This window comes from Lepidochelys olivacea (assembly GCF_965140295.1).
Source record: "Lepidochelys olivacea isolate rLepOli2 genome assembly, chromosome: 15".
NCBI classification, from domain to species: Eukaryota; Metazoa; Chordata; order Testudines; family Cheloniidae; genus Lepidochelys; species Lepidochelys olivacea.
In genome coordinates this window covers 26,346,230-26,366,875 of record NC_140425.1, presented here as the reverse complement: position 1 = coordinate 26,366,875, position 20,646 = coordinate 26,346,230, and the positions used below count along the sequence as shown (strand labels likewise).

The following is a 20,646-nucleotide window of genomic DNA, read 5'->3' as shown; positions in this document are numbered from 1 at the left end:
GGGAATGATCATGTCCCTCGATCTGCTGCCAATGCCCCTACTTATACATCCCAAAATGCCGTTAGCCTTCTTGGTAACAAGGGCACACTGTGTTATGGGAGGAGCCATGTCTTCATTTCCCCAGTGTTTAGGGGGGAAAATACGGGAGATCCCATTAAAAGTCCGATCACACTCATCATGGCAGAGGCGTAGAGAGTTGCAGCATGTGTGGGCCGGTGACTTGCCCTGCTTACCTCACAGATAATTAATGTCTAGATGTTTAAATGCCTCTCTCCACCCCAGGAACAATTCAGATCCCAGTCCCCTCTCCATGCTGTAAGTGAGAGATCAACGCAGCTCCTTCCCTGCAAACAGGATGCAGCCACTGAAGGAGAAACTGCCCACTGGCCCTTACTGAAATTGACTGAGTCTATGCAATAAGCCACAAATCCCAGGTCACAAGAGCCTGCTAGCGATAGAGGACAGGAGCGTATTGCAGCCAGTGACCTCTGTCTTACTGCTGTCCACAGCCGTCTATCGTGGGTCTGTGACACAGCAGGGCAGCATAGTGCCCTTTATTCCACTTTCCCTTCAGAAGCTGTTGCCAGCACAAGGTTCAAAGACACAGGCATTAAAGAGCTTTCGACAAGGGCTGGCCCGATGAGAATGGGGATGGCAGGCAGCAGAGATGGGAACTACTTACTTGGTCAGCAAATGCACTCATTGCTAGTTCAGGATAAAGACCTAATTAATAAAAATGCTTCTCCCCCCGCCTTTACTTCTGTCGCCCCCCTCCATCTTAGGGGTCCAAACATCAGTTAATAATGCCTGTCAAGCTCACTGTGAGGGAGGCAAGCCTTATCATCATCCCCATTTTATAGATAGAGAAATAGAGGCCCGGAGAGGTGAGGTGATTTGCCCAAGGTCATACAGCGTGTCAGAGGCAGAGCTGGGAGAAGCGCCCAGGAGTCTGGAGCTTTCTGCTCTGCGCCTTAGGCCCCCAATCACTTCCGCACACCCTCACCCAGAGCAGCACCATACTCCGCAAATGGTCTCGCTGATTTCTGTGGAGTGGGTGCACCTCAGCCTGAACAAGGCTGGCACGATCAGCTTCTGTATGGTAGGCATGACGGAGACAGGGCTACGGGACTGCGGAAGGACCCCACGGGATCTCTCCTTGCCTCCTGGCTCCGCCATGGCCGATGACTGGCACTTCTCAGGAAAGACCTCATCTGTCATGCACCCCTGACGCTGGCCCATCACCGTACTTGGGAGAAAGATCTCCCCAGCCACAGCACGAGCTGCTGACATCCCACGTCCTGAGACATGACCTCCCCTGCAAGAGGCGTTCCAGCCACACAGCTGCCAAGGCTTCCACGGGCAGGGAGGTTATCCGGCCCCTTTGCCAAACCTGCTTTGCCGGCTCTGCTCCCCAGGCACCTCTTCTTACCTGTTTTTGTCCATGGCGTCCTGCTCGTCCATCTCATCCGCACTGCAGGTGGCGCTGGAGTCGCTGTCGGGGTTGAGCCCGGCGGCTTTGCCTGGTTTATGACTCTCCTTCTTCTCAGCTTTGGACGTCGCCTCTTCTCCCGCCGCGCTGCTGACGCTCTCCGTTTTCTTCTCGCTCGCCTTGTCTCTCTCTGGGGAGTCCTTGCTCTCCTCCTTTTTGATTTCGCTCTTGCAGGGCTCCTCGCTGGGCTTCTCCTCTGGCTCCTCCGTTTTCACCACGTCTACCACCAGCTCCTCCTGTGGCTTCTCCTCACTGCTGGCTGGCTCGGCAGCTGCCTCCTGGGGCTGCGGGGTGGTGGTAGCAGTGGGATTAGCTGCAGTAACAGCATCAGCATCCTCTGCCTTGAGGGCAGGTTCTGCACCGGAGTCTCGCCCAGGCGTGGGCTTGGGCCCATTCTCTCCACTTTCTTTGGCTTCAGGCCTCGGCGAGGGAATGCTCTCAGTATCCGAGCTGTGATTTACTGCAGCTGAAAGGAAATCAAACCAGAATCAATTTCTATAGCGTTCGTTACTAACATCTAACACACAAACATGAGGCAGACACAAGAAGGAAGGTACTTCCCCAGCTTTGTGAAACACTTTCATTCCCTACGAAAGGCCAAATTCTCTTCCCGGTTACGCTGGAGTAACCACACTGGGGAAGCAGGATGCACCAGTGTCAACTGGCAGCAAGAATGGAGACCTACATTTGGAAATCACCAGTGTCAACGTCCCACCTGAAGCAGACGACAGCATGTGGTTCATCATTTCCCCCCTCTCCTTCTCCAGCATCCAGCACGTTACATTTCAGCACATTCGTTCAGCAACGGCCCAGAGGGACCTGACTGCCAGGGGCGGAAATGATTTCAGAGCTTCCATCAGTTGGGTTTAGGCTTTGGGTGGCTGGGAGCTGAGCCATTATATCTGATTTCCCCATATTTCAGAGCAATAGCCACGGGCTTGGCCCATTCCCGAATCACTATACTTAAATGTCAAGAAACAAAAATGGACACTGCCTTGATCTTATCTAGCGCTTTTCATCAGTAGATCTCACAGTGCTTTACAAAGGAGGGCAGCATCATTAGCTCCCTTTTATGGCTGGGGAAACTGAGGCCTGAAGTGCTTTGCCTGAGATCATCCAGCAGACCAATGGCAGGGCTGGGAAGAAACCTCAGCTCTCCTGAGTTCCAGTCCAGTGCTTTAACAGCAGGCCAATGGGAATCCCCATCACAATGCAGTTATGGGTTATACACACCATAACAAACCCCCAAGACGAAGGGAGATTTTACAGTGCATTCCACGGAGACATTTGTGGCCAAATTTTCAGCACCCAGTAGCTCCCATGGAGAATCTCTTCTCCCCCGACTCACATGCTTCCCTTCCCTCCACGGGGAACTATGGGAGCTGAAAATCTGGCCTGTATATGTCCCAGTCATGTTGCTCTCCCCTGTCCCAGCTGGAGAACACCAGTGCCCAGCCAGACAGGACTGTGTTTGGGAGTAAAACAAGGCGGACGCATCAAATCCCCATCTCCCATATGATGTGTGTTAGGGTCACGCGCTTTCAGCCTGGAACCAGCTGCCCCAGCCCGTCCCCCCCAAGGCACACCCTTCAGGTCTAGCTCCCGCCAGGCTCCCGCCCTAGCTGCGTGGGACGGGGACACCTGCTCAGCCTCCTGGCTACTTTCCTCATCTCTTCTGCACTCCCCCCTCAGTGGTGTTGTGGTCTGACCTTCTCCCTACCTGCCCTATACAGGAGCAAACACGGAATGTTTCAGTCTCCTGTTCCCGCTACCCCACACAAAAACGTCAACCTACCCAGTCTCTGAACTGAACAGCAAAGCACTGGGATCCGCACACTGTCCATGTCACATCAAGGACAGAAAGAAGCTTGCTCCTCTCTCTGCCTGGGCTGAGTGCATCCTGTAGGCTGGGTGCCATTCAAATAACGGAGCCCAGCCTTAAAAACCAAGGGACAGGGTCATGAATCCAAGAGCCAGAACACTGCGTCTAAAACCAGGCAGGCGGGAGCTGTCTGTTGGCCCTATGATCCAATGACAACATTTAAAATCGCTCCCTTTGCTCTTCTTTGCATCGTTCTCAAAATTCCAACCAGCCCTCATCAAGGCATCGGGGCCAGTTCCAGTCTGATCAAGGCCTAAGCCAAGGTTCCAACCTCTCTGCTTGCCTCCCAGGACTGCATCATTGTGACTATGGATACCAGCCTTCCCCCATCCCACGGCCCAGCCACGAAGAAATCCATGGCAGCAGAAGGAGCCTTCCACACGTTTTTTAGCAGCCAATATGAAAAGAAAGGAGATCAGGGTCTGCCGAAGGAAAAATATCCCAGAGTTTCGGGACAGGTTAATAATTAAGCATCCAGGATCATCCCCAAATCTATGGGAAATGGCTTCCTCCTGAGCTGAAAACACTCACGTCTAGATGCAGGGAGGCGTTTCAGAGCAGACACGGCTTTTGTTTCTTTGTCCCAAAGGGAGGAATATTTGGAATGACCTGTGCCTTGGAAAGATGGCCTGCAACTCCTTCAGGGACTTCCTGACCCAAGGGAAAGGGTGTGCTCTATCAGTGGGAGTTGAGGGCTCTCAGAATATCTCAGAACGTCAGAGGTGTAGGGTCAACATGAACTTGCTTTGGGATTTAAGGGCAGTGCTCTCCCCCTCAATACTGTAAGGATGGGAGGGAAGGTGGAATTCCTTCCAGACACAGATGGTTATCGGTCTGCAAGGCTTTCAAGTTATATCCAAAATGGATGGACGCAGAGGAACAGTATTCTGATAGCTTTACGTCTGAGCACATCCAAAGTATTCCACTTTCTTGGCAGAAAAATGCCCCAAGGCCAATAGGAATTTCAGCCTTCCCTGATGTTTATTTACTTATAATAAATCAGTGAAACACAGTCACCCAAGGACTATGGGCCAGGAATTTACAGTATTTAGGCCGGACAGAGATTTATGGTGTATTTGGCCAAAGCCTTGCTCAGAAATGCACCCGCTTCCCTTCCCAAAGGGACATGCAGTCTGCTGAGGCCAAAGAGATGTCTGCAGAGATTTCGCCTCTGGTTCAACCAGGCTTTAGATTTCCATGTGTTCGTTCCCAATATTGCAAGCCTGCTGCGAGCGTGAGGAGCTGAATTGCAAATGAGATGAGCACGGACTGTGAGGTGCACACTACAGTTAGTGATCAAGCCTGCCTTTGCTACAAGAGCCTCATTCATTGGAGCGTTAGGTGAGCCGTACGTACACTTTGCGCTTGCAAACCAGGTCGTCCGGACACAGACAATTAATCGCGCAACAAATTCATCCAAAGCCCTCCCCTCCGGTAGGTATTCATTACGCCAAAATGCATCCCCAAATGTCACAGGGGAGCTAGGCAAACTGCTCAAGCGTACTGCTGCTCTGACATTTCTGCTCCTGTGACATTTCATCCACTTGGCTTACAGCTTTGTTCAGCTCAGTAGCCCACTTCAGAAATATAGTCCCACCTGCCTCAGAGGATGAATAAGAGACGAGAATTGAAGCCGTAATAATGTAAAGCTTCTAAGTGTGTCAAGAGATCGGTCTTTAATCTTAAAACACATGGTTTTACTCTGAACAGCTCTCACAAAGAGCAAGAACCACATCTTACACCAGGTCTGTGAGTCACAGATCACCCAGCGCAGACTTACCTGGAACCTGCCTTATCGTGAGTCACTTTCAACAATGACTTGAAAAGATTTGCCATTTCCAGTCCCATTAGCCTGGTCTCCAAGGCCAGGACTCAGCATGGTGTCAGCACCGCTGGTTAACTTATTAAATTACTTTGACAAAAGTCAAATGGGACCATTGCCGTAAATTACACACGTTTTCCCAAACTCCCGGTTGAGGTTTCTGAGCCAGAAATAGCTAAAACTGTCACTTTCGGTTGGCTCCTTTCTTCTGCTCCAACGGGAGTGTGGAAATTGCCTGCCTGAAAGAAGATATTAAACAATGCAGAGGTGGGCTGACCCTGTGGCTTAGAAGCTACTCAACGTGCTGCTGCCCCGAAGGAGGACGACTTTCCGAAGCAGAAGCCACGGGTTGTTTGTTGTTTAGGTCAGAAAAGTCAGAAAAGCGATGCCCTAGAGAGAACGGGGCAGTCTTGGCTCTCCCAGCCCTCCTGCTGGTTCGCTCGTGGGGGATCGGAGTCAGCAAAGCACTTCAACCTGGGCTTAACTTAAAGCATGTGAGGTAGACCCCTCCTGATTCAGCAAAGCACTTAACTGAAGAACATGCTTATGCCTGGTGCTCGAATGCTTTGGTGACTCATCGCCTGGGGCAGCGGACAGGGTAGTGACGCTTACTTTGCCTCACGACTGCTCCTACCCACCCCACCCCGGCACCTGCTTTCCAACCCTCTCGCCTCGCTGGGGGTCACGCAGCTTGAACAGGCCTTTATTTAAAAGAAAACCCAATCTGAGTTACAAAAGTCTAGACGTGCGCAAGGCCTAGCGACGTGGGGACTGGAGGCCAATAACACTGCAGACTCTTCACTAGGGAGATGGAAAACCTAAGGATATGCAAGATGACACCCTTGACCAGCCCAGAGATGCCCAGTGGTAAGGGAGGGGGCTCAAGGGATCGGTCCGAGGATACAAGGTTTTGTCCTACGAGGGCAGCAATGATAATTTGGGCCAGGAGCAGTAGTGGCGGAAAGTGAAACTAACAAAAATTCTATCCCCCAAAATGGCACCAACTGGGTTCCCGGTGGGCTGTCTAAGAGAGGCCAAAGCATAAATGGGCTGTGGAAATAAACCACCTGTCTGTGGGTAATCCCTCTGGAGCTAGGCAGTGGGGGAAGGCTGGCACTGTCCGTGCTCTCCCACTCCTGGAGACATACGACGGGAGCTGCCAATCAAACCCCTATCAAAACAACCCCCACCTCAGCCTGAGGGCATCCTGGCTATCAGCTGACCAGGGTATGGAGCTTCACGGCCTCCACAAATAAATCAGAACAGGGCTGTGACTGAGGACAGTCCCAGCGACCGTGAAACCTGGAGGAGCCAGAAATGTCAGCGCTTCTGTGTCTCCGGTGTGGTGTGAAAGCATCGCCCACGCATATCCTCAGGGTGCCAGAGCCCCAGCATGACTCCTCCCGCCCGGGAGACACGCTTACTAGGGAGACCCATGGAAGCACTGACATTTGCAGGGCGAAAACGCCTCTCCTGTCTCCTCCCCTGGCAGGAAAGGGCTGCTCGGCTGCAGCCAAGGGTCCAGGGATGAAGCAAACAAACCCGAGCCAATTCCCCCCAGGGCCACCGCCCCTCAAATGTCTCACCTTCCGCCTCCTCGGTCATCTCCTCTTCGTTGCCGCTTGTCCCCGATACCTCCATCTCCTCGTCCTCTGCCGTGGGAGGGAAGGCAGCTTCTTCATTTTGAACGGCAGGGGCTTTCTTCTTCTTCCGCCTTGCGTTCCTCTCTTTCTCCTATGGGAGAAGCAGTCAAGGGACAAAGACTAAGCCCTCGACAGTAACCAAAGGCAGAGTTTGGCCTGCAGGGCCAGTGCTTTCCCTGTAATCCTCAATGGGAAGGAGGTAACAGGCTACATACAATGCTACGTATTCTTGGATTCTCTTTACCCCCTTATCGCTCCTGGATCTTAGTGACTGCACCGCAGAAGGGCAGACTTCATGAAATGACAGAAAGAGCAACTTTAATGCCATCCTTACTGTGAGTGGTGCCTCATGCCTTGGGACTTCTCACAGAGTAATGTCCTACTCAGTGTGAGTTAGGGTGGAACCCCCTGCTCTACAGTTGGCATACATGTGCAGAGTACCAGCCCTCTAAGTTTCCCAACGAAACTTTTACTAATTGAGTGGCACGCCACCCTTAGGAGGCTGTTGGGAGAGGCCAACAAGGAAACATTCCTCTTTGCACAATACCGCAGTATAAGAGCAGGAAAGCATTGCAAACGATCATGTGATAAAATAAAACCGGTCTCCATTTTGACAGCACAATTGTGTGTGCATAAATGCTAGCAATTCAGACCTTAAGACACCTAATTACCATCAAGAAGTTGGCCTCAATTTGAATTAATTGGGTGCCTATCTTTAAAACTAAACTGGGCCTGGAAGATCTATCACCGTATTATGAAGCCAATTTACAGATGACTAAGATGGCAACTCAGACAAACTTTAGTCAACATCGTGGGTGTCTCCATTTTTGGATGCCCAACTTGAGACACCTTAAGGGGACCTGATTTTCAGTCACGCACGTCTTGACACACACTGCTACTTCCAATAAACTGTTTGGCCTGAATCAAGAGTCTCGTCTCTGCTAATGTTTCCCAGGGTCATTACGGAAATAAATATAACCAGTAGGAACATGCCCGTCACCTGCTGCTCCCTCCGCTCGCCCCACTCAAATGACGTACTTAGAACGTTTATTTAAATGGATGGCAAATGAAGGTTGCAGCAGCATGCGAACTCTACCTTTGGATCTCGAGGTGGGGTGTGTGTGTGGGGGGGGTGTCTTCCCCCTGTCTCTATAGACTCAAAAACCACTGGATAAAAACCCCACAAACTGCTTTTGCTTGGCAACACTGCCGCTTTAACCACTTTGTATCGAACTGGGAAGGAGAGGCTGGAAGCACCTGAGAAGTTACATGATAGCAGAGGCATTACAAATGGAACCAAAGAGTCCTCTGAGCTGACCCACCCACTTCTGCGGTAACCCCATTCTTTCGGCAATCTCTGCTCCCTCGGGAAGAACTTTGTCAGAGCTTCGATTTGTGCCAAGGGAACAATTCAATAATTGTATGTTATTGTCTGAAGAAGCAGCTCATAGTTAGGCCTTCAGATAATGCTAATGTGATGACAAAGCTCTTGCGTTACTATGGCAAAGCCTTCTTCACCTTACTGCCTCTCTTACTCATGTGTCTGTGACTCAGAGGAGCTGACGAGTGGGATCTTATGCTGGGAAATTAGCTGGGAACAAGCCCCTGCATCAACCAGACTTGGCTTTTATGTTTGCACTAAGTGATAAGCAGCGGAATTTGGCCCATGCAGAGATGAAAGCTCTGGCAGGCAGGCCTCAGGGGCTGCGAGAGACCCACTGTGCAGTGAAGTAACAATGGTGAGCTATTGGAAGCAATCTGAATCTTGAAAGCAGAGTTCGGGGGAGGGGGACATACCTAGTGACAGGCTCAAGCCGCATGCACACACGTTCTGCTCTACGGTTTGGGTTCTGGTCAAGGCATATCCAGCCAAATTCATCCCTGCTCAAACTCCATTGCCTTGTAACTCCATCAAACTCAACGCACCGGCTGTCACCATATACTTCGTCTGGAAGCTCTTTATGGGTAAGGGTGGCCTATCTTAACACACTGGGTCCCTAATCCCTGATGGGCGACCCTAGCAACTACAAATGTATCATCCAACGTTAGTTCAGTTCACATGGCAGCGAAAGTGAGGAGAAGAGAGGCTTCAGTCAAATTTAGCATTAAAGGCAAAAGTTGGTTGTCCATAGAACCGAGGTGTTTGTACAGTGCCCAGCACAGTGGATCTCCAAATCCCAGAGGTGCTAGATACAAAGAATAAATAAATGAGATGATGGTAAGGTGAAGCTCATAGTTGATGCAGGAATTAAATGCTTTTACGTGGTGTTCCATCCTTTCTTTGGTATGTAACTGAGTAGCTCCCTAGGCTCAGTTTGAGCCCTGTTATCAGTACTTCAGTGGTTTTCACATCCATCCTATTCCTTGGTGCTAAGCGTACAGTGTGTCCTATTAAAAGTGACTTGCTAGATTCATCCTAGAGAGTTTTTCCCCTTGGAATGTATAGGATAGCTCGAGCAGGACTGCGCGGCAGTCTTTGGCTTACGTGATAGCAGAGACATCTACGTCAAAAGGGAAATAAACCAAACCAGACTAAACCCTGAACTTCTCCCACGGCAGGTTATTTCCGAGCACTCCGCGATGCCTCATGTGTCATTCCATTTCCTAGGGGGAAAATGGCCAACCCAGGCACCTGGGGTGGCTGGTTTCCAGCCAGCTCTATTAGGTTGTCTCCAATTCTGGTGAGAATCAGCAGTTCTTCTCAACCTCCTCTCCAAGCTGTCTGGTGTTACTGGAGCCTTCCCCACTCCTCCACCCCACCTGAACAACCCTGAGTGGCCAGGATATAGCTAACACAACCTGCTAGTGTGACATCATTCTGGCCATCTGCCTCAGAGGGGAAAGAAGCAGCCCGGACAAATGTGGCCTCCTCACGGGATCACCACCTGACACAGAGCGAGCAGCCAAAGCGGCTTTAAAAAACCCTGCTCCTGATACAGAGCAGTCATTATATTTATGCCCCATCAGCAGCTGTCTCAGCCTTCCCTAAAAGCACAACGCTGGCACTCCCGAAATAGCGTGGCAGGGCCGTGCATATTCCAGCACTGGGATCAGAAGCTAAGGCCCACTGCGATGGGGTGTGTACCCCACGCAGACCCTGAAAGGGTTAATGGGGACCTGAGAGGCCAGTTGTGTTACCTGTTGGCACCTGGGGTAGAGGGAGAGAGCCAGGTTTAATTAGAGACCATGGCCAGCTGAGAAGGGGCTGGGTGGTAAGCAGGAAGTTTAATGCAGAAGGGACAGATTCTGCAGTCAGGCCCTGGGATGAGAGAGGAGGAAGCTCAGGGATCCTGAGTGGGGAAGTCTGGCACGAGGACAGGAGAGAGACAAAGCAGCCACTGGGAGTGGAGCAGGCTCCAGAGGTGAGCCCTGAACAAAGCACAGATTTGGAAGACCAGGGAGGGAGCCCTAGGAGGTGCTCGGTGGATGAACACTGCTGCAGAGAGGGAAGAGAGGCCAAGGGTAGAATTTAGTTTGAGTCTGTATATTTTTGGTTTGGGATTTCTGTTAGAGGATCGAGGGGAAAACTCCAGGAGTCCTGGCCCCTGAGAAGGGAACAGAGACAGTAGAAAGCCCTGGGAGAAGGGTGTGACGACCACAGGGCCCAGGGGTGGGGCACGTTTTGTGAGGACCGTAGACCATTTTATGTTGGAAGTTCCATTACCCAAGAAGGGATGGATTAAATCCGGCCAGTGGGCCGGGTCACAGGATGGTGTACTCTAGCAGTGAATGCCGACCTTCGCCCAATACGATAACCCAGCGTCAGTCCCAGGACTGGCATGGAGAACAAGGGCCTGATCCGATGCCCGCTGACTTCAATGGCCTTTGGGTCAGGTTCCATGTTAGCAGGGGAAGCATTCCCCACAAGGTCCCACTTGCAGAGAGGAATCGTGGCCTCTGTTCCGCAGCTGGGAATCACAGCCCAGACACACACGGAAAGGGACAGCCAGCCTTTCAATAGGAAAGGGTGACTGGATCTAACTCTTTCCCTCAGCCCATGGGATGAGCGAGTGAATGGGGTCCCCAGCCTACAGTGCCTCCAGGGCAGCAAAGAGTTCATTCGCCTCTTCCGAAGGGAAAGCAGACGGTTGAGTAGAGGATCAGAACCAGGATCCTGCCAATCTAGGAGCTGTCCAGATTCTGAGGCAGAGTCTAACAGGGAGCAGGCTCCGTCTAATTAATTGAGGAAAACACACAGATGGGTGCCCTGAGGACATCTTGCACAGACTTGTAGGGACCCTTCCTTTGATAGGTTAATATGAGCCACATCGTTCCCTGGCCTAAGACAAGTCCAGCACAAGTGGCAGACACCCACATGGGGAGAGAGAGTCTGAGCTCCAATGGCTCAAGGCAAGAGCAACTTGAAAGGACATTCTGGATCACAATGCCCCATTTTCCCCTTGAATGCTGTGATTAATGAAACAAGAGATCAGTGTGCAGAAGGTCAAGACTAACCGAGGCTTAAGCCAAGAACAGATCTCAGGTGCTTGCAACAGAACTGAGTCGAAACGCCCAGAGGCAGACTCAGAATGAAGCTCAAAGGTGGCGTGACTCAACCCTAATCAGAGGCACCGACTCTTCTGATGGGTTTCTTGGGCTGTCAATATACAGCTCCAGTCATGTATTTCCAGGGGTGGGGCTGTAAAATCTGGGTCCCCCCCGCCTATCTGATCCTGTCTTAATCCAATACTGCCAGGAGGGTTCTCCTCCAGTCACAAGTCAGTGAAAGAGGGATGTCTGGGAGCTTGTACAGCTCTGCTGAAAGGCAGACAGGGCTACACAGTGTTTCCCTGTGCTCCCAGTATACAAAGTCTGTCTCTCAACAGCTCTCCAGGTGAGGTTTATTTTCTAGAAGGACAAAAGGACAGCCCTTAAACTTCAAAACCCAAGCATGGCATGAGTGGAAAAGCTGTGGAAGCCCATGGACCACCCACGCCCCAGAGAAAGAGGAAGGAGCTGCCATAGACCTGCTTTCTGACTGCAGCTCGAATGGCTTTACTGGGCAGTGTGGGGCAGAACAGGCCCCGCAGAGTCCCTTTTTGGGTATGTCTACACTGCATCTGGGAGCCAGCCTTCCAGCCTGGGGCTTGCACTAGGATTGTGGCTCGGGCTCTCGAGCGTCAGGGGGAAGGGGACTTGACAGCCCAAGCCGCAGTGTCTACACAACTTTTTGTGTGCTAATGTGAGCCCCACTAGCACAAGTCAGCCTGGGCTCGAATGGGCTCATGTTCCTTGGGCCATGCTTTAGGTTCTCATTTGAATGAGCCCTCAGACCAAAGCTGAAGATCACTTGGAGCTACCGAGTTTCATTGGGATGAAACCGTCTGGAACAGTGACTTTCATCTGGCTGAAATTCAACACCACGCACTGGCACTGGCTAAACCATACATCGACTCAGGTTTTCCCAAAACTGTGCTCTGGTTCACTTGAAGGTTTCTAGAGACCTCAGCAAAGCTGGGCTGAGATCTGAGTTTGTAACAAAACCCTTGTTATACCCATCCTAGCAACAGGGCTACAAACCATAAACAAGCTACATTTGAGAAATTAACAAGCGTTACTCACTGAGTCTATCCTCCTTAAATTAAATAAACAACATTCTAGCAAAACTGGGAATGCAGAGCCTATCCGTTTCCTTGTACGTTATCTGCAGGGAGATCAGTAATAGCAGCTGACATCCAGGTCATGCAACAAGCTAAAGACTTCATTGCAAAATTACCTGATGACACATTGGCCTGACCTCTGACTGCTTCCACTGAGAGGGAGGTCAAAGCTGACTATTTTGCATGCCCAGATTCTATACAGGAAACCATCAGGACGGTTGGTCTACTTTTGACTATATTTAGGAGTTCGGAAGGAAAGGCTGTGGAAATTCACTCTCAGTTGTTCTTTTATTTTATTCAGTTTTATGGCATCTGCTGTTGCCATAAAACAATGGAGCTCAATAAATAACAGCTGAGCATTCATTGTTTTTATACAAAACCTAAATTCCAAAGCCCCCAGCATTTAAAAGACTAGATGATGATGATGATCTAAACTGCATGCGCTAGTGAACAATATGAATGGGGGAGAAAAGGATGAGTGGAAAACTGGTTCTGCAGAAAAACGCCCATGCAGTGCAATTTCTGAAATATTAGGAAGCAGAATAAATTATTATACTCAACTCCAATTCTATTACTGAGTTCAGCGATCTTCCTTCCAATTTTCCCAAGGAACGAACACTAGATCTTTATAACATAAAGCTCTATTCGGAGACATTGTGTGTGAGTGTTTCATCCCATTCTTTAGGTAGATGTTTTTGTTGTTTTCTTTGTACCGTTTGTTTGCTTTGTCTCTAACACAAAGAGGAACACAGGAGTATCTTTCAACTTGGAGAAATGATCAAAAGAATCACCATTGTCCGCTCTACTTCTTGTTCCTATAGAGTGACTAGGATATTCAATTCCTGGCTGAGTCACTGAGTGTTTTCCTGTCTTTTTACTCATACTGTAATAGCTTGATGGAGAGATTCCTGTATTGAACATTGTCCCTTTCATTTCCAAAGCACTCCTTGGGGGGTTACACCATGTGAATTCTATTAGCCAGGAAGCTCAGAACCCCAGGGTCCTCTACAAATGAAATTATAATTATAATACTTAGCAGATCTGTAGTGGCGCGTTGCATCTTCAGAATGCTTGGCGAACGCCAGTTAATTCATTCCCTGAACTTTCCGAGCGAAGAAAGTATTATCCCCTTTCTGCCACAGGGAAACTGATGCACAGAAAGGCTAAGTGATTTGCCCCAGACCATGGAAGGAATCAAAATGTCTGTCAGGATTTGAACTCCTGTCAGTAGGCCACTGGACCATGTTTGTCTCTGGACATCCCAATGACTGTTCTTCCTGGGAATCAACCTCCCTCCTTCTAATATTGTTAAAACGGGACGAAAGCCTTGTGGGGTTTGGTTTTTGTTGGTTGTTTGTGGTCAGTTTGCCATTCATTTCTTTAGACTCAGTGCTTGAGCTACCATGGGACACACAGTAGTTGAAGACTGCACCGGAAATGAACAGCATTACTGGGCCCATTTCCAATCTCCATGACACTGGGGTAAACTGGTACAACTCCACTGGCATCAATGGATTCACACAGCTGTAACTGGGATCACAATCTGGCTACGCATCTTAACACACAGCGGCTACTCTCTCCTTCCTATCTCCTTTTCTCTCACTGAGTAGCACGTATGTGTCCGAGACCTGGTCATTGTGTCCCACAGGAGCCCCCAACCTAGCCAGAAAATACCAAGGGCCAAAGGACAAACGCCCCCTTTCTCATTATAAGCTGTCAGCTGAAGCCTGGGCTCCGTGATTTTCACCCAGTAAAATTCTCAGGGACGAAAAACTTCCCTTTGGACTTGGGAACGTCAGAAGCTGTGTCACTGTTTGCCGGGAAATATCTGTGGTGCTTGGAGTGGGCTGTGGCGGGCTGCTTACCATTTTTAGTTTGTGCTGCTGTAGGATCTCATCCAGGTTCTGTCTTTTCTTGTAGTTGAAATAGAAGTTTTTGCACTGTGACACAGTCTTGGAGCCCACCATCCTGGCAATGGCCGACCAGTTCCGCCCATGTTCAAGGAGACCTGCAACCAGGAAAATAAAATCAGAGGGGGCAAAACAAGATCAACGCTCACAAGGGTGGGGCGGTGCACGAAGGCTGGGTCACGCCCCACAGACAAACCAAACTCTGCTGGGACAATATGGTCACCAGCACCCGTCTGCGAGACTTCCGTGGCCAAGAGGATGAGCGAGAGGCTCCTGTTTTTCTTTCCAGGTGAAAAGTATCAGAGCAGCAGTTTTGGGGAACAAGGCATGCTGTAGCAGCATCTACCAACAATGCTGACAGCTCTGCGGGTTTGAGGCCAGACCACGCCGTTATGGCCTGTTGGGGGCAGCACAGTGACAGCGCCCCACAAGGGAGTGACCAGAAGCCTGTTGCTCTACCCTTTCGGAAGGTGAAAGCACATACCCTCCTCCCGGATGGCTGTAGTTGTGCCTGATCCCTACCCGGGGGGCTAACGGGGATGGGGAAAGGCTTTTTGCACCCTCCACTATCAGAGAGACAGAGCTTTCGAGAGCTGGAGCCCACAGGCTTGGATGGGCTGGATGCACATGCAGAGATGGCCAGGAGGGGCCCAAACACAGGAGCCGAGACGTAAGTGTAGTGATGTATTCTCCCAGGCAACTCCACTGCTGGAAGGAGGAGTGTGTGGGGGGGGGGGGGAGGAGGAGATCATCAGTGCTAATCGTGGGCTCACATGCAGAAGATTTCCAGGCATCAAGCCAGGGGCGGACAAGTGACTTACCTAAAGTCACACAAGGAGTTCCTGGTGAGCAGGGAACTGAACCCAGGTCTCCTGATTCCCCAGCTATTGACCTAACCACTGGACCACCCTTCCTCTGAGCAATGCTACCGCACGGCTCTGCTTCATACACACACTATATGCAATAGACACGGGTCCAGCCAATACAATAGAGAGGGATATTCACACACAAAAATATGCCTGCCACAGGCACTGTGGAGAGAGACATGCTAACGCTGCTACTAGAAACCAGAGGCCACTGGAACCAAGGAAGGAGAAACCTGGATTGTGAAAGATCTAGAAACCTGGGGCACTGCCAAAGATTTAGTTACACGTCTGGCACTGGGAGGAGGCCAAACACAGTTAAAGCAGGGAAATTACCAGCCTCCCCTTGGGATGCAGAGGCCAGCTGAGCTCACAGTGTATAAAGGTGCGGGGAGCAAGAGAATCCACACCAGCTCAAGGTGGGGGTGCCAGGGGCCATTCACTTAATGAGCGCCCTGCAGCTCTGAGCAGACCATCACAGCCACTGTATTGCCCATTGTGCAGCTGAACCAGGATGCTACCCTCTTACAAATCTGTGTCCTTCCTTGGATTACCTGTCTGGGGACTTGGTTTGCCCAACGGCCTCAAAGCCGCATCGAGCTGGAAGCTCTGAAGCAGGGGCATGTGGCCCCTTTAAGGTTTCCCCTGCATGCATGTAAATAAGCCAGCCTGACCCCACTGCTCCCTCTGACCCACTGAGATGTCCATGAGACCCTGGCATCTCCCCCTCTGCCAGGCTGGGCTGGGGCTGGCCTGCTAGGTAGCTGCCATCAGGTTGCCCACAAGCCCTGGGGATGAGACGTTGCACAGCTCCAGCTGGCTCCACACCGACTGTCAGGTGGGACTGCAACCGGCTGGCCCTTGCGTCGGTCCACGTTCCTTTGCCTTTTGCCTGCCGCTTGCCACGTTCTTTCTAACATGCTTGGCGAAGACAGGCTATCGCAAGTCCCATGAAAAGCAACATTTTAAGGACACACAAAGCACCCAAAACGAACTGGCAAAAGCTGTCTTGCCCATTGTGCCTGGCCCCTCTGGTGCAGAGCCTGACACCATGCTGGGGTTCCCTTGGTGCAAAGAATGCCACTGACACAGACCCTCCTGCAGCACTGGAGGGTCTTCCTTGAAGGTCCCCCCATCCCCATACTGGTCAGGCCTTAGCCTGAGAGCCCTGACGAGATCAAAGGCAGAGTCCTCGTTCATGGTACAGGGAAGCCCTTGGCATGTCCTTAGGACCTGCACTATACTTCCCTTTAAAAGTGCTCTAGCAACGAACAAATGAACCCACAAACACCGGCTTTGTTTATGTGTAGGGCCCGCTCTAAAAAGGCTGCCTTGGTTCTGTGAATCTGAAGGTTGACTAATAAAACACCCCAGCACCAGCACACACAGCTCAAGCAGCAGCGCCCCCCTGGGATCAGAGCAGGGGCTGGGAGAGCAGGAATTGGCACCCCGGGTCCGGGCAGGTGGGTGAGCTGTGTAGCTGCAGAACCAGCAGTCCCAGCTTTAAATACCCCCAGAGGGCCGGGGCACAGGGAGTGTAGTGATCCCCAAATCCCACCCACCAACCCCATGCAGCAGAAGCACACCAGCTCCATGGCAGATGAGGGCCCTACACAGGCTAGGAGAGAGGGGCGTGGGATTTGCCCCAGAGAGATGCCAACCAGTACCCGGGCCAACCAGCCCTCGGATAAACACCCATCCGGCTCTGGGTGACCCCAAGCACAGCCAGGAACCAAGAGTGACAGTTCCAGGAGTGCCCATATCCTGCACCCTCGCATGGCCCTGCAGCCCTGACTGCGCTGTATGTAGTAAACCCATCGTGCACAGCAGAGTGGGGGAAACAGAAGAGTCAGGCTTGAGCTTTAGCTCCACAACTCCCGACGTTGATCCATTGGAAGCCACGACCTCGGCTGCTGCTGCTTTCGACTGGGACCTCTCGAATCCATCTTGCCACCAACCTTGAGAGACACTAGCCTGCGAGATCCCTCCCCCACACACTGGCTACACAAGGCAGGGGAAAGCAGGCCTGCCCCATGCACTGCGATTCATCATCGCTTCCATCATCAATCCATTCACTCTTTGCTACTTGGAGGGCTTACTCCCCAGGGTAACAGACTGGGCCGGAACTGTAAGCTACATCTTGGGCAAGGGCCTTGAATAGTAACAACGGTTCCTGCATCCACAACCGGCGCTACTCTCTGTACGATTGTGTTGTCCTCCGAGATGCTGCATGGTATGGGGCAGACAGGTGTGCTAATTGCAATGGCTGTTACTGTGCTGGGAAGGGTCTCACCCCAAGGTCCGTCCGTGCCCACTCTATTTCCAAGTGCAGCTTGACCTTGTCTTGCGGCACAGAACAAGTCTCTCAGCTGCCCTTTCATTTGTCAGGTGCGCTGCGCCCAGCGGTTTTGCAGGGCCACTTCCCAATCACCAGACTGCGCTGAAGCCCGTTCAATTTAAAGTCACCTGCTCCAGCAGCCCCACGAGGCCCAGCTCCTTGGGAAGCTCGGCACTCTTCCCCTCGCCTACTGGGGACAGTGTGTGGTGTGCCCGCTCTCCACCATGCAATTGGCGCGGGCCTGGAGGCAAGCATCCAGCTGGCAGGAGGGGAGCCGCGCAGGTGTCTGTGGCTATCTCACGAGGTGGAGGCTGCATGTTTCCAAAGCACAGACAGACCTTCCCTCTGCAGGATTAAACCAGTGCGTACAGATGCCCTTATCTTCGCAGGCAAGAGAACAAAACAGCAACACCTGCTTCCCAAAACTATAATTATCTGTACTCTCAGGGCGGGAGCAGCCAGCAGCTGCCCTGGATCTCGCTGGTGAACAGGCCACTCGCCAGACACTACCAGGGCTCTGCTGAGCAACGTCACGACAGTGTTCCCTTCCATCCCACCCCACCCCACTGCCTCCCCGACGCACTCTTCGCTGCCCCTCCCCACGTCTCTATCACACGAGCCTGCCACACGTAGGTCTGTCTCTCACAAAACGCACGCTCATTTAGCACCGCAACTGAAACTGTGACTAACCAGCCGACCAGATCTTAATCAGTCCTGCGCTGACTGGCGAGGAGGAGAGGATAGGTCTGTGCACACACGCCCACACTCGCTCGCGCGCTCTCTCCCCATCCTTAACGTTCACCCCAGAAGCTCAGCATTTCATTACTGCCCTATGGCTGTACTTACATTCTCCGAGTCTAGCTTCGCCTGCCAGAAAATCAGCTCCGAGCATGCGGCAGGCAGATCAGAATAAACAGGGAGAGCACTTCTTCAAAGCCCTGCACGGCAGAGCAGTTTGTTACCAAGCGCCGGGAGTTCTTGACTCACATCCTCCCCGCTCATTTTGTTTTCACTCCCTCGCAGCAGCCAAAGAAAGAGAAGGAAGGAGAGAAAAAAAAAAAAAAAAAGCTGATTCTTTAAATCCTGGGGGCTCCGGCACTTAGGAGCCCTCGGTAGCAAGAGCAGCTACTGCACGGTAACTTAAAACCAGGTCTTAAAAGCAGAAGGCGCCTGACCCTGACGCAAGAAGTTGCCTTGAACACATGCTCTGTCCTCAGTGCTCTCTGCCCCACTGGGGCTGGCGAGAGGCACCCTGGGCACTCCTCAGGCTCAGCTCCTCCGAGCTTTCCAGCAGTCTCGAGCGGCGTTTGTTAAGGTGGACTGAAGTGGCTTTGCCACCCCCCCCCGCTCCGGTCTCACCTCCTCGCTCAGCGGTACGGGGAGGAGAGCCTGTGCAGTTTCAAGAGATGCCCAACACTGCCAAAAAAAAAAAAAAAGGGGGGGGGGGCGGCGCGGCAGCAAAGCAGTCGAGTGCGCCCTGCAGCTTCCCTCCTGCCAGCTGCGGGCCGGGAGGAGATCGGTGCCGGGGGGGGGTGCGGCGGAGCAGCAAACAAGCTCTAATCTTTTCCTCTGGCTGACCCAGAGGCTCGGTTTGTCTGAATGTGACCTCTAGACAGAGCATTAATAACGAGCGTGGCACTGACCCAAGCTGACAAGGGGTGCGGCCAACTTGGCACCCACTTCCTTTCTCTCTCTCACTTTCTGTCTCTCTCTCTCTCTCTCATCTGAATGTCAACAGCAGGGGGAGTGAGCCAGGAAAACAAAGCTTTGCTTAATAGTTTCCTCTGCTCTGAAATGAATCAAAGAGGCTTTTCTTTGAGGAGGTGTGAGCCAGATTCGATTTCTACTGAACCGGACCAGACCTTCCCCACACGTCTCCCCTCTGCCTCGCTTTTCAACCGAAGGTCGCGACCATCTGGCAAGGTCACAGGGCTCCCGGGAGAGGAGGTAGAGAAAACAAACAGAGCGCAGAGATAACGCTGGACCAACAAGTGGTTGGATAACTTCAGCCTGTTCCAAGGGCAGGGGAGACAGGGACAGGCAGACACACCCAGAGTATGCCGGCTGGGCTGCGCAGTGAGCCCATGCAGACAGGATAGGCCAGGACATGGGCGTGGGGACAGTCTCCTCCCCAGTCTGTGGAAAGTGAGGCTGGAATACCTGAGAAACGAAGGCAGGAAGGAAGAAGAGTGGGCAGACCTACGAGAACACTTTAAAGAGCATTCGGTTGCTGGCGCGTGAGAGACAGAGGAAAGCAGCACTGCGGGGAGCGTGGCTTTCATTCAAGCTCTCCACGGTCACAGACTTTCTCGATTATTTCTCCCCCGACTCTCCAGCATGGCTGCCCTCGCCCCACCCAGGTCTCGCCTCTCAGAACAACGCATGAGCGAGCCCACAAAAGGGTCCCTTAACGGGTTCTCGACTGGATTAACAGATCATGGTTACACTTAAAAAAATGATCTCATCCCAAAAGCGACACCCTAGTGCGACACCCCTCCCAAGACCCCTCTGACCCCCTCTCCCTTCACGTTCTTCCTTTAACCATTTCCTACAACTGATGGAGACCCGTCCCGGGTTTGCAAGCACAGCAGCCTGCCCAGTGAGCATGGCAGCTGAGGGGATGGGGTGTTACTGGGAAGGGGCTGGGATTCTCCGACCACGACTAGCATTACAGAGGCAGTGTGTACAGAACTTAAGCTTAAGCCATCCCCTCCAACAGCAGTCCGAAAAGTATATAAGTTTGGATACACTGCTCTGAAAAAACACACGCCAAACTAACCTGCAGATCGCACGGTGCTTTACCAAGTGTGTGACTGTATATAACATTAGCAGCCCTGTTTTGCAGGTAGGGAAACTGAGGCACAAAGCAAGTCCCAATAGGTCCCTGAGCACATCAGTGGCAGAGCCTGGAACAGAACACAGGACTCCCAGTTCCAGGCCAATGAGAGTAGCAGGGACTTCTCTGTGCAGCACGCAGCAAACATATGGTATGGCAGTTCCTCCAAAGGTGTTTACAGAGGGCCAGCAATACTATCGGTAAACGCCAGCTCTCGCCAGCTGTGATCTGCGCCAGTCTTCCTCAGAAACCAGCCTGGGGAT

General features: G+C 51.8%; 1 protein-coding gene across 15 annotated transcripts in view; it reads right to left on the bottom strand.

Annotated features, from left to right (window-relative positions):
* Positions 1–20,646, bottom strand: part of NCOR2 (nuclear receptor corepressor 2) — a 399,104-nt gene that overhangs the window by 75,390 nt on the left and 303,068 nt on the right. For all 15 annotated transcript variants that reach the window (XM_084649222.1, XM_084649223.1, XM_084649220.1 and 12 more), the window contains 3 exons: positions 14,302–14,444; positions 6,780–6,927; positions 1,430–1,955 (listed from right to left, as the gene is read on the bottom strand). In XM_084649222.1, the coding sequence (XP_084505348.1) occupies positions 1,430–1,955; positions 6,780–6,927; positions 14,302–14,444 (817 nt within the window). The remainder of the gene's footprint in view (positions 1–1,429; positions 1,956–6,779; positions 6,928–14,301; positions 14,445–20,646) is intronic.